The sequence below is a fragment of the Jatropha curcas genome, chromosome 10 (genome assembly GCF_041381405.1).
Source record: "Jatropha curcas cultivar XTBG-Jc1 chromosome 10, XTBG_Jcur_1.0, whole genome shotgun sequence".
NCBI lineage: Eukaryota > Viridiplantae > Streptophyta > Magnoliopsida > Malpighiales > Euphorbiaceae > Jatropha > Jatropha curcas.
Window position 1 is genome coordinate 10,296,196 of NC_143160.1, and position 14,208 is coordinate 10,310,403.

A 14,208-nucleotide genomic window follows, 5' to 3' on the forward strand; every position below is an offset into this window, starting at 1 on the left:
ATTTGGTGGATGCATCTCTTTTTTTTTTTATTATTATTTTTGTATAACAGTAGAATGAGCAAAATTTTTATTTTTCTAGCAAAGTGCGTTATTCTGAAATTGAATTTATGTTATCACACCTATCGTCGCAATCAACATCTGTTGGTCCATCTCTTCCATTCTTGATAATAATGGTGTTATGCAAATGACAATAATTGCTGAGATGTCAACATTAATTGGGTTATCCTAATTGAAGAAATGAATGATTAAATAGGCTTCTGATCTAAGAATCTAAAAGGATCTTATACAATACAATAATAATAATCAATAAATGTAGTAGCATAATATCCACAAGTGGGTATTCATTATTTTACTTTTCAAAAAGTCAATCATCCCATAACCACTCATTAGTATTTTTGCATTTATTAGGTATAATGCATTAGGTTGATACATTTATATCTTAATAAAGGGATCCATAGAAGCAAAAATTTTTTTAATTGTAAAATTATATAATTTGAAATTGTATTTTTTACCGTAAAAATTATTATTAATTTAAGAAATATTAATTAAAAAGAGGCTACTCTTACTATATTAATCCACGATATTATTTTAATCCATTTAATCTCTTATAAATGAGAAAAAACAAAGGCAATCACTGGAGTAAAATTAGACTTATAAAAGGAATAATTTTTTAAATGGTATAATAATACAAATAAATTTTAAAATTTAGTATGGTATAACTATAATTTAAAAATATGCATATGGAATACATAGCTAATAAATAAAGTTCAAAAGAGGAATTTTTAATTACATATTTTCTAATATATATATATATATATATATATGTAAAAGAGAAAGGTTTAATATATTTTCAAAATTATAATTCAAATTAAATTATGAAATAATTTATAAGTGCGTGTGTATATATAATTTATAAGTTGGGTTGAGCTTGCAGGTTTATTTAGTGAACATATGACTCAATCCAACCCGTGAATTATAAATCTAATCCATTATATTTTGAAGCTTATAGGATTGGATGGGATCACAAATCTAATCCATTATATTTTGAAGCTTATAGGATTGGATCGGATCACTTGGATTGAACTGGGTTAGTATGAGTGGGTTTGATTTTTTTGTTATGCTAATTGAATCATTGATCCGTCAATTGAACACGTAATCCATCCACATATTTCTTGACCCGGTCAATATTCATGCCATATTTAATAGGAGAGAAATTCTATCAAACACAAGTGTTTTCACCAATTTAGTGAATCCAGAAAATGACTACTCCTGTTATATAACCCGTAGTATTATTTCGATACAGCAGTTCTCCTAATAATAGAAAAAACAAAAAGGGGATTTTTGCCTCATCTAAAGAAATGAGAATTTCCGACCCTACTATGGAATTGAAACTCATATTTTTCTTGGATTGGTAGGGTCACACACACATGAAATGATATAACAAATATCCACAGGCTTTTTGAAAGTCTTGCCATTTAAGATAAGAAACCTCTAATTCGTTAATACATGCAATTATTATATGAGTAGATAGTCTAATCCAATTAGGCATGGCCAAATCACGGTTCATGGAACCGGAACCGCCGGTTCGAACCGGTTCCGAATCGGAACCGGAACCGGTGCGAACCGGAACCGGGACGAACCGGAACCGGAACCGGAAGATTCCGGTTCGGTTCCGGTTCCAGATATTCTAGAACCAGAACCGGCGGTTCTAGAAAACCGGCCGGAACCGGTTGGAACCGCCGGTTCTCCGGCCGGTTAGAACCGCCGGTTCGAACCGGCGGTTCTAGCCGTTGTAACTGTCAGATTTTGAATTTTTTTTTTTTTTTTTTTAAATTTGTTGTAAAATCTCTTAATTACCCCTCCCAACGGCTATAAACGGCTATATAACGGCTAGTTTTAAGGGTATTTTGGAAAAAAAGAATTTTTGGATTTATTATAAATACCTCATTTTATTTACAAATTAATTACAAAAAAATCTCAACTCTCTCTACTTACTTTATCTCTACAATATACTACACTCTCTACTTACTCTCTATACAATATACTACACTCTACTCTATATTATTCATTTATTCTTCTCTACTCTATAATCTCTCTTATTAATTAATTATTGTCTCTATTTTTTTTTATTCAATTTTCCAAATTATATTTTATTATCATATAATGGCAAGCGGAGGAAACTCAAATTCGGGTAAGGGCAAGGGAAAAATTGGAGAATCATCTATTCCTACAAACGACATCTATAATATAATTCCCGAGCAATTTAATTTTGAGGGGTTTCCAAATGAAAGTTTGGATATTCCAACTCAAGAATCCGAATTTAATGAGCAATTTCAAGAAGATGAAGAACAAGAGCAAGAGCAACGAGCAAAAATTTTTACAAGAGCAAGACAAAGTTCCGACATATTCTCCATTCATTTCACAAAAAAATTCAAAGGTGAGAAAATGTACGATGTAATTTGCAATTATTGTGGAAAATCTTATAAATTTAAACAAGCGGGCGGCTATGGATCATTTTGGAAGCATTTGGAGACAAAACATCCAACAAAAATAGGAGTTGATCGGTCTCAACAACAAATTTCCGGGTATGCTTCTAACCTTTCTTTATTTAAATATTCTGATAAAATACAAAAAGAAGAATTAGCAAAAATGATTTCTATGGAACATTTATCTTTTAGTTTTGGTGAAAAAGTAGGTTTTAATAATTATTGTCAAAAAGCTTTAAATCCTTGTGCTAAAAGAGTACCGAGAAATACTGTAAAACGAACTATTATTTCTTTATATAATAAAGGAAAAAAAGAGTTAGAGATTTTATTTTCTCAATTGAAAATTCGTGTTTCAATTTGTTGTGATGTTTGGAGTGATCATTGGCAAATGCATTCTTACATGGGTATTACATGTCATTGGATTGATGATGAATGGAAAATTCAAAAAAGAATTATTGGTTTTCGTGTTTTTGATGATAAACATACTGCAAATAATATTTATAGAGTAATTGTTTCAATTTTAGATGAATATAAGTTGACAAAAAAAATTTTTTCAATTTCATTTGATAATGCTTCTGCAAATACTAGATCAATTATTGAACTTAAAAAAATTTGTGAACCAAATATTGGTGGTAAATTTTTTCATATAAGATGTGCATGCCATGTTTTAAATTTATGTGTACAAGAAGGTTTAAAATTTCTTGATTCTTTTATTTCTCCAATTAAAAAAGCTATTTCATATTTATGGACACATCCCCAAGTGATGAAAAGTTGGGCTAAATTTTGTAAAGAAAATAATAAAAGACCAAAACGTTTTCCAAGGGATGTCCCAACTCGTTGGAATTCAACATATGAATTACTAAACGAGTCTTTTTCTTATAAAGAATTATTATGCTTTTTTGTTACTAATAATATTGAGGATATTAATTTATATCCACAAAATTGGGATGTTTGTGCAAAAATTTTAGATATTTTAAAAATTTTTAATGATGCTACCTACAAATTTAGTGGGGTTTATTATCCCACATCTCATTTATTTTTACCTGTGTGTATAAATATTGTTACTGCACTCCAAGAATTTCAAAATGATGATTTATTAAAAGATTGTATTTTTTCAATGAAAAAAAAATGGTTATCTTATTTTAAAATTATACCACCTCTTTATCTAGTTGCTATTGTATTTGATCCTAGATGTAGAATGGATGTTTTATTTGAGTATTTGACAATTTATTATGATGTATTAAATCTTGATGTAGAAGATACTGTTAATATAAATATAGTAATGCATGAAGTTAAACAAAATATTATGCAATTATATAATGAATTTGTTCAAATTTCTAGTTCATCTACTTCTACTTGTACTTCTTCTCAATCTAATATTCAACAATTTCCAACACAAAGGGTAAGTGGTGTTGGCATTGCTCAACAAGTTTTACTACAAAGACAAAAAAGAACAAGGGAATCCAGTTCTATTTCTGAATTTGATAATTATCTAACAACTTCTTTTGAGTTTGGTGATGATTATGCAGAAACGGATTTTGCAATTTTAGATTGGTGGAGTCGTCACGAAAATACTTTTCCAATTCTTTCTTTACTTGCAAAACAAATTTTAGCAGCTCCGGTCTCCACTGTTGCGGTTGAACAAGCTTTTAGTCAAGGAGGAAACATACTTGATGAAACACGCTCTCGTATGACACCCGATTCATTAGAAGCACAAGCATGCGTGGATGATTGGACCAAGGCCGAACTAAGAGCCCAAGAAAATCCAAAAGAAAATGAAGATTTATATGATTTATAATATGGGTCCTCAACGGGAACATCAACCGGGGGTGCAAATAGCGAATAAGGTAAAAGGGGTGAAATTGGTATAAGGTAAGTAAGAACTACGTGGGCTTTGATTTCTCTAAACCCCAAGAGGATACGTAGGCAACTTAATTTTTTTAAAATTAAAAAAATTAAGTTCAAGCCCATTTTTTTTTTTAATTATGTTCAAACATTAAAAAAAAATTCAGTTGAAATTTAAAAAAAAAAATTATGTTCAACTGTTAAGTCTTTAAAAAAATAAATGGAATTCAAGTAATTTTAAATTTTTTAAGTGTATTTTTTAATTTTTTATGTTCCAAAAATTTTTTTTAACCCGTCTTCAAAATTTAAATTTTTTTTATTCTATTTTTTAAATTTTTTATGTTGAATTAATTTTTTTTTACACCGTTCTTCAAGATTTAAAATTTTTTAGGTGTATTTTTCAATTTTTTATGTTCAAAAAAGAAATTTTTTTAAATTTTTTAGGTGTATTTTTCAATTTTTTATGTTCAAAAAAAAATTTTTTTAAACCGGTTTTCAAATTTTAAAATGTTAAAATTATGCGATTCGCCGGAAAACCGATCGGAACCATCGGTTTTGTAATCGGATCGGAACCGAAACCGGAACCGGAACCGGACGGTTCCAAACCGGAACCGGAACCGGTCCTGTACGGTTCGGTTCCGGTTCCAGAAAATCTGGAACCGGAACCGCCGGTTCCGGAACCGTGGCCAAGCCTAAATCCAATCATCCACAACCAAACCCAAATGGTTGAGCTGTAATCAAACAAATACCATCCGACAAAGAAAGCCAGTACCTTCTGTATAATGCTTTTTAATTAATGTAATGTAAGAGAACCTTACAACTTCAAATTACTTATGTCTTCAATCAACATCCATTAGCGTATTAATTTTTGTGTCATTATTGCAATAATACTGATATCCTTTTGTTTTTCAATTATAATAAATAATAATTAAAATAAAGTAACAGAAAAGAAACTACAGCTACTGTTGCAATCAAGCCAAGAGATCAAATCAATTGCTTCAAACATATACAACAAATGTCAAGTTCATATTTAAAAAAAAATAAAAATAAAAAAGAAAAAGAAAAACAAATTAAAAAATAAAAAGAAGTTTTTAAAAAATAAAAAGAACAGCTACTTTACTTACTGGATAACTATGGCTTTGTTAGTATTATTCTCTATGGACGGTGGCGTTTGCCTTTTTTTATGCTTAACAAAATATATGAAAGCAGAAGCCACTAGCAACGCCGCACCTGTGACGCCGCACGCAAGGCTAGCCACCAACAGCACGTGCCTCAACCGATCTCCGCCTTTACTCCCGCCATTTTCACCGGCGACACGGTTCCACCACGCCGTGTCATTAGAATTCATTGCTTTCGGCAATGCCACGTTAGATGATGACTTGGAAGTTGGCGCTGATGATGATCCAAAGAATTCCTTCACTTCCGGCGGCAATTTCTCCCCTGATGGCGGCGTACTTTGGTAATCCAGCCCGTGGTACGACGGCCGGAGTTCTCTACCTTTTGAACCTCCTAAAATCATGATCATGATCGCGATCACCGGAAAATAAGAAGCCATTTCCATTCTCTCTTCTCAGAGACGCTAAACTATGTCGGTTCGCTGGAGAAAGATTGATTACATGTCAGGCATAGAGGCTGGCTCTGAAGTCTGAAGCAAGCTGATGTTAAGTACCCGTTGGAATTGTGAACCTTCTGTTTGTTGGTTTGGATTTATTGTCGGTTAATCATTTTGTATGTAGAAAACGGTGGCGTTTGGTCTGTATTTGTCTGCTTGGAGACTTGACTAATACAGCGCTAGAAAGAGTTTCGGGGTTTGAAAAAACAGAAAACGCGTGAATTCTTGTCGGAGACAAAGCCTCACAAGAAGTCTATTGATCGCCGCTTGTTGCTTTGTCTGGTTATAAAAGCAACTCAAATAATAAAAGCACCAAATATAAACTTTTTTTTTTTCTTTTCTTTTTAAATATTTTGGAATTTAATTGATAAAATTAATAAGTTCAAAAGTTTAATTAAATTCTTGATCATAATTATATATGTGGATTTAATGTTTTATATTACTTTATTAAATTCTTGATCATTAACTTTAGATTTTTTTTTTTTTGTCTCTTGTTAATAATACTATAATAGGAATAATTCTTTTATTGTTTTTTCACTTTATTTATTTTAATTTAAAAAGGTAAAGTATTAGATTCGAAGTGAATTGTTTTCTGTGGATCTTTTTTTCTTTTAAGCTAAGGTAAGTAAGTTGTGGGGTATTATATGTGGCCCTTAAATGATTATATGAATGGCCTTGCTTTCTACTTTGTAATTTGTGATTTTGATATCATTAACTTCTTTTTAAAGAAAGTTTACACTTTGATTAAATTGCTAGAGCTGAAAATTTAATTTATAAATCTTAGTTTAATTTTAATTTAATAGTCAAACAATTATTTTATAATATAATACTAAAAGAAATTTATTTATTTATTAAAAATGTATATATTAGATTGATTTGCAAGATATTTTTTATCAAATTTAATTAAAAAAATAAAGGGTTTTCAATTTCTATTGGCAAACTAAGAATAGCAAATTAATATTTAATTCCTCCATTTCAAATTATTTTTTTGTTTAAACTATAGGTATCTGGACTCCAGGGACCACCTAATCCGGCTTCAGATTTAGTTATAGTTAAGGCCTCTCGCCCTCTCTGCAAGTACGTTTAGTGACAATCAAACCCGAGATCTCTTCCTACATGTCCAGTCTGCTGCCAATTAACCACAACCCGTAAGGTATTTAAAAGTGCTATTTTACTGATAAGCAAGGGACTAAATGTAATTTATAATGAATATAAGATATTAAATATTGACTGTGAAGAACTAAAATAAGTAAAATATTATAAGGCATTTGATGACAAAAATAATCACACATATATTTATTTAATAAATTTCCAACTTTAAAATAAATAAATAAATAAATAGACTTGGTATGGTTATTGATCAATTTTGTACTGAACTGATGCTCACACATACCTGCCTAAATCAACCTTTCATAGAATGACAGTTCGTTAAGAAAAAGACTAACCTTCCCTCCTAACAACCAAAGAATATTTCTCACTCAAGGTCACCACATTCTCTGCTTGTTTTAAAATTTTTTATTTATATTTAATTTATATATATACATTCAGAAAATGGTAATATATATATTTTTTATATAAACTTAATTTAATTTAATAACCAATTTTTTTTTATTATGAATAAAATTGGTAATATATATATATATATATATTCAAGAACGTATCTAGAAAATTGGTTACGGGGCCCAGTTATAAATTGAAGAATATTATTAGAGAAAAATATAAAAATCTATTGAAAAATTTGTAATCTTCTATTCATTTAAAAGTTTTTGCTGTTAATACGATAAAAATTAAAGACCTTAATTACAAAAACGTTTCATATACACTTCACAACGTGTTTTATTGTTGAGAAAATTTTGGAAGGTAAATATTGAAAAAGTTGGAGTCTAAAATTTATTAAATAAATTTTTATAACATTTTCCTTGTTTATTTCTTTTCTTTCCGATTTATTATTCTATATGTCAAAATTAAAATTTTCGCTTATCAAAAAAATAATTTTCACATGTAAATTTATAATTGGGTTATTTTTTGAGTCAATGCCGTTAAATTTCCATTAGAAAATGCCAATTGTTTACCAAAATTAAATTTATATAGTTTAAAATTGATAAATAAAAATATAAGGGCATAATGAGTAAACCCTATAAATTTAGCGAATAATTTATGCATTTTACCAAAAAAATTAAATATTAATTTTTTTTTTAAATTTCAGAGAGGCCAATTGGCCCCCTTGCCTACTGTTGAATTCGTCCTTGTATACATTCAAATATGAGGTTTTATTAGTCGATCTGATTTGATTTTATTAATCTTTTCAGTTATGTGAGGAGTGGAAGGTCTCGAGTTCAAATAATAATTTTCACTAATATGGTGAGTCAAGGGAAAAGTTAATCTTGTTGTGTAGCCTTCAGTATTACCTCGACTATTAGACCTCTCAATAAATTTAAAAAATGAGACTACATTAAATCAATAAGATAACGCAAAGCGAAATAAATAAGTCTCCATTTCTTTTTCAAATTTTTGACATTTGAATTGCTTTGAGAAATTAGCCAAAGAAAAATATATTTCTATTAAAAAAATTAAGTTATTTTGAAGGAAAATGACTTTTCTTTCTAAGAAAGGAAAACATTTTCTGAAATTTAATAAAATTATAATAATTTAAAAAATTATGAAAAGTCTTATTAATCAATCGATTGTAGAAAAGCAGGCACCCATAATAGTCAATTTCATTTTTCTTTTCGGTCAGGACATAGGAAGGGATTGATTTAAGACCATCTTTCTTCTTCTTTAGACGGTTCATTCGATAGTCATTATTATTAATTACCATAATCAATACTAATCAGCCATTGGTCATTATCATTAATCATTGTTATCAGAATTTATTAGTTTTGTATGCTTTTATATTTAATAACAAATTTTTAAATATATAAAATTTTTAATTTCAGATATTTTTATACATTATAAATTAATATTGCAACAAAATAATAGAAAAATGAATATTTTGAGAAATATTTTATTAAATTTTTTGAAAAAATAAATTACTTTTTAGAAACAAATGAAATCTTGATATGAATTATGCTATTATATAAAAATATAAATTCATGTACATACACACTTAGGAATCTGTAGATTTAAAGTACACAATTTATATGTGCGGCTCGATAATATTTTGATCCAACTCAACTTATTAAATATATGAACCAGCGGATTATGAATAGACTGAGTTAGATACCGTCTAATATAAACATGCAGATCAAATAAATGACAAATAATAGAAATAATTTTAAACAAAATACAACTCTTTTAAGAGGAATATCCAACAAAATACTTAAAAGACATAATTATACAACAATTTTCACAAACCACAACATTTCAAAACATGTTTCTTAAAAATAATAAGAGGAAGTAAAAACAATGAAAATTTTAAATTTCTTAATAAGAAATAGGACCAACAAAATCTAAGTGCTTCGTAATATAGGATATAGTTATATATTAGTTTTTAAACTACTATATGTTCTATAGCAATCAAAACAATTTTTTACTAAAGGAAAAAAAAAATTTAAAAGGTAAGACCTGCTGAACATGTAAATAATTTAATATTTATATTTAAAATTATAAACCAAATTAAATTAACTTATAATCTAACATGTGTACTTAATATTATTTAAGGATTAAATTGATTGGGTTTACTTAGCGGACTTGTGACACAACTCAATTTGTGAATCATAAAGATAACCCATATAATCCATCAAGGACCGCGAACTACTTAATTGTCGGTTTAAAAGCCAAATGTATATCTTTAGGCATGACATGGCTGCAAAATTGCCGGTTTTGATTTTAAAATTGTTAGTTGTATTTCAAAGAAAAGTGAACTCCAATTGAATTGCTCTTAGGCGATTTTAGTATAGTTGGTTCCTATTTAGAATGAAATTAAATAGTAATTTTTTTCAATTGTTTTTGTAAAATTTTTTAGTTATAGCATGCCCGAACTAATTTAATAAAAATATTTAAATTTATTTTAAAAATTATAATAAAATGAGAAATAAATTGGAAGTTCCTTAGATAATATTTTTTTTTATGGTTGGAAACTAGAATTATTGATTTGAAATTGAAATTGCTGATTTTGGTTTTAAAAAATAGAAATCAAAATCAAATCCTAGACATACGGTTTCAATTACGTTTTAAACGCCAAAAATCATTCGCTATTATTTGATATTAATTTTGATCAGTTTAATTTAATTTGAAATCGAGCCATGGTTAAGGATGAAAATGGGCACATACCCAAACTTGTTTAAATATTTTAATACTTGTACCTATTTTAAACTTATTTTTTTGACAAGAATACCTATCTTAAACTTATTTAAAGAATATCTGAACTCAAGTTAAATAAATTGGACTAAAAACTATAAAAAGGATAAGTATGAACGAAAGACAAATTTGAAAATCCAAGTCGTTTAAAAGACAATTTGAAAATTCTAATCGTTTAAACTTTTAATATTTTTTTCGATTATTGATTTGTTTGAGATTTGATTATATTAAACGTTTTGAATGTGGGGTTTAATTTATTTTAATTCTAATAAAATATTAAATTCAAATTATATTACTATCTTAAGTTCAATATGTATTTAATTTTTCATTTGAAATTGAAATTTGGTGGACAGCAAAAAACCGTCCCTTGGTCATCCATCCCTAATTCCCTATATATCCTCTATATCTCTTCTTTAAAATAAAATAAAGAACAGAAGAAAATTCCAACGATAAACTTTCCATTCTGAAGGAAAAGAATATGCCCAATGGTTGGAATGACCAGAAACAAATTTCTCTACTAAAAGGAAATGATTTCATGTCGTTTGAATGACAGGAAAACTTTCTGCTGTAAAACTAAAGAATTACTTGTCATTTAAATAATTTTCTCTATGGTTCCAAATCACTAACCACATTTTCTGAAAGGGAAAACTCAAGTTTAACTAAAATCTAGACAAAATGAAATACAACAAGGCAGCCTTTTCATTTAAATAACATTCGCCAAATTGATTATAACCTTTGTGATAAATATAACTTGAATTCGAGACTTCTTACTTTCTACTTCTTCTACGATAGATAGAAATATCAATCAAAATCACACATAATTAGCAAAAATACTACAATTAATTTTGAACATGTTATTATAGTTAATTAAAATTGATCGCAATAGCTCATGTTTTTTATTTTTACTATTTAAATGCATTTACTTAATGTCTTAAAATTTAAAAAAAAAAATCCAGGTAAAGACGCAAATAGTAATTTTTACTAATTTTTTTCAAATTGATTCTTAAAATACAACCTTTTTCTATTAATTTTATAGTAATATAAGGTAAAGACGCAATTATTGTGTGTACGTGTGTTTTTTTTTTACTTGGGAAGGATAATACTTTGCTTTATAAGATATTTATTTGCAAATTAAAAATTATTAATCCATAAAGGAGATTTGGGCTGCTGAGTGGTTGTTGGGGTTTTCAGCTCGCACTGGGTCTTGCTCAACTTTGGAAGCTGAGCTTTGGGGTGTGTACTATGCCTTGCAGATAGCTTGGGAGCATGAATGGGACTTCTTGGAGCTGCAGGTTGATAACCATGCAGTTGTGGACATCCTTAGGCATGGTGCGATGAGTGCCCTCCGGTACAGAAATCTGGTTCGAGGGTTTGTGCAGTTTCTCCGAAAGCCATGGCAGGTTAGGTTGGTGAGATCTTTCGTGAGGCGAATAGGGTGGCTGATGTGCTTGCTAATGGAGCTCTTGTCTTGTCTCGAGGGTTGCATGTCCTTCAAGTTCCACCTGTGGATGCTCGTGAGGCCTTGGAAGCTGACGTTGAGGGTGCTGTGTGGCCTAGATTGATACGTTAATTGGGTTAAGTCCCTCCTCTGTATTCCAAAAAAAAAAAAAAAAAAAAAGAGATCTGGGCTGCTGGCCCAGGAAAACACCAAAACATATTTTATTTGGGCTCTTAATGGCAACTTGTTAATGAAGACATATTTGGTTTTCTCTTGGGCCCAAAAAGCATGAGGATTATTTCTTTTTAAGTAGTATTGTTTATCAAATATTAATAATATTAAGCTAATATTATATAATAATTCAAATCATATAAATAGATTATTTTCCAATGAATTTTCTTCAAAATATTTTCATTTATTGACACTGATATTAAAAAACCAATAATTATCTTTTAAAATTTTTTAAATTGTTATATTTTCCTCTTTTCTTCCGTTTTTCTCTATCTGCCTGATTGCTTTGTACTGCAATTATATTTTATAGCATGGGGAAAATTCATGCCATGAAATTTAGACCACATGGCTAGAAAAATAGCCATACAGTTGGTTGGATCATTTATATTTTCTTTTTTGGCACATAATTATTAATTACTCAGCAAAACTTAAGCATGATGTCGTTGGGCTAGCAATAAATTAATGGATATTGTATCTTTTCTTTTCTATTTGAGATTTTTAAAAATATCTTGTATTATATAAATTAAATATTTAAATTTATATTATTAGGTCAATATCTTATTAAATAACTTCAATTTAATTATATCTGGTTTTACTTCCTCTGATCCAACTGTGTATTGAGTTAAAATTCTCTGATCCAACTGTGTATTGAGTTAAAATTCTCGAGTACATTCATAATTTGCAATCACATTGAAATAAGAATTTCACACTTAAAAGATCCATATACTTATTTTGGATCAAGTACATAAAAATAAAAATGGATTACAACTCTTTTCAAAAAAAAAAAAAAAAAAAAAAAAAAATTGGTTTACACATTTTTTATAAAAGCATCCACTCTGTGAATGAACTTGAATTAAGTATAAAGAATTTAGTTCACCACGTAAGATTAATAGTAATTTATCAAGTCGGTTAACAAATTACTATAAATATCTTATATTATTTTATGCTTAAATATATCACAAATAATTATTATTAACATCAAGCCAATTTAGGTAAGTCAATCTCATTATTTTAATCGTGCTACCGACATAATTAATTACTTCCTTTATGGCTTGTTCTAGTGTCATGGTTTTCAAGCCAAGATAAGATGGTATCAAACACAACTTGAACATTTTCTTTGGGTTCACCAATCAAAACATGCCACATACCAGGAAAGATCTTCAATGTCTTATCCTTGCTGGTAGCTGACTCATACACAAACCTAGCTGAATCAAAGTCACACACCATGTCATCTCCTCCATGCACAATCAATAAGGGAACGTCTAGTTCATGACAATGATTTCTTATAAACTCACAAACCCTTAGAAGCTCCAATGCAGTCGCCGCCGGTGGTTTCCCTGTCGGCCTACGATTAGGGTTTTTCGCCATTAGCTTTCTCTTCCATTCCTCTTTATAAGATTTACTACCCACAGACTTTGAGACAACACCTTTCCAACTTGGTGCAAATAGAGCAGCAACAGGAAGTAATTTCTCTAATGGCCAAATTGGTTTAAATTTAGCTGAAATACCACACATAGACCCATTTAAAATCAAACCATTCCATTCGTATCTTTGTTTTAAATAAACAAGAATTGAAATGGCACCTCCTAATGATTCTCCATATAGAAACGCAGGAACCTTTGGATATTCTGCTTTGACAGAGTCAAAATACTGAATACAATCATTGACGAGGTACTGAATATTTGGGATGTGACCCGGTAAGCCGTCGGACCGGCCATGTCCTTGAAGATCAAGAGCAAAAACCAGAAACCCTAATTTGGCTATGGCAATTGCAGTAAGTTCATTGACCCAGCTACTTTCAGAAGAGTAACCATGAATCATGGCTACTAAACCTTTAGGGTTAGTGGAATCAAGAACCCAGGATTGAGTAAAGATTTTCATTTTCTTTTTGTTTAGCATGAAAGATTGGTGGTGGAGAATCTTGTGCTTTTTGTAGAATTCTTCTGTTGTGAAATCACCAAATGGGTTATTTTCATTGGCTTGGTTGATTGGATGATCATACATTTTTTTTAGAGAAATTTCTGAACTGAAATTTCTGAAATCTAAAGGTTGGAATGACTGGAGAAATGGAAATGTGGGGTTTATTATATAGACATGTATGAGAGGTACTTGATGAATTTATTATGTGGGGTTTATTATATAGAATTTAGAACAAGTATTTCCGTATTCTTTTGGATATATACGTTACTAATTTTGTTCTGAAATTCATAGTTGTGTATTTTTATGAGTGTTATTTTCCATAGATCGAATCTTTAATTTTAAAGAGGTGATTTACTAAACTAAAGTGTATTTTATTA

General features: G+C 29.2%; 2 protein-coding genes across 2 annotated transcripts; both read right to left on the bottom strand.

The window, feature by feature from the left end:
• Positions 1-5,296: 5,296 nt before the first annotated feature.
• Positions 5,297-6,217, bottom strand: LOC105636851 (GATA zinc finger protein). The gene has a single exon (XM_012220227.4). It carries the CDS (start codon positions 5,890-5,892, stop codon positions 5,452-5,454), a length of 441 nt encoding a protein of 146 aa, XP_012075617.1. The 5' UTR covers positions 5,893-6,217; the 3' UTR covers positions 5,297-5,451.
• A 6,603-nt stretch (positions 6,218-12,820) lies between these two features.
• LOC105636958 (caffeoylshikimate esterase) lies at positions 12,821-13,993 on the bottom strand. Its single transcript, XM_020680373.3, has 2 exons — positions 13,495-13,993; positions 12,821-13,410 (listed from the first exon to the last, which is right to left on the bottom strand). Exons 1-2 carry the CDS (start codon positions 13,913-13,915, stop codon positions 12,944-12,946), a joined length of 888 nt encoding a protein of 295 aa, XP_020536032.1. The 5' UTR covers positions 13,916-13,993; the 3' UTR covers positions 12,821-12,943.
• Between the last annotated feature and the right edge of the window lie 215 nt (positions 13,994-14,208).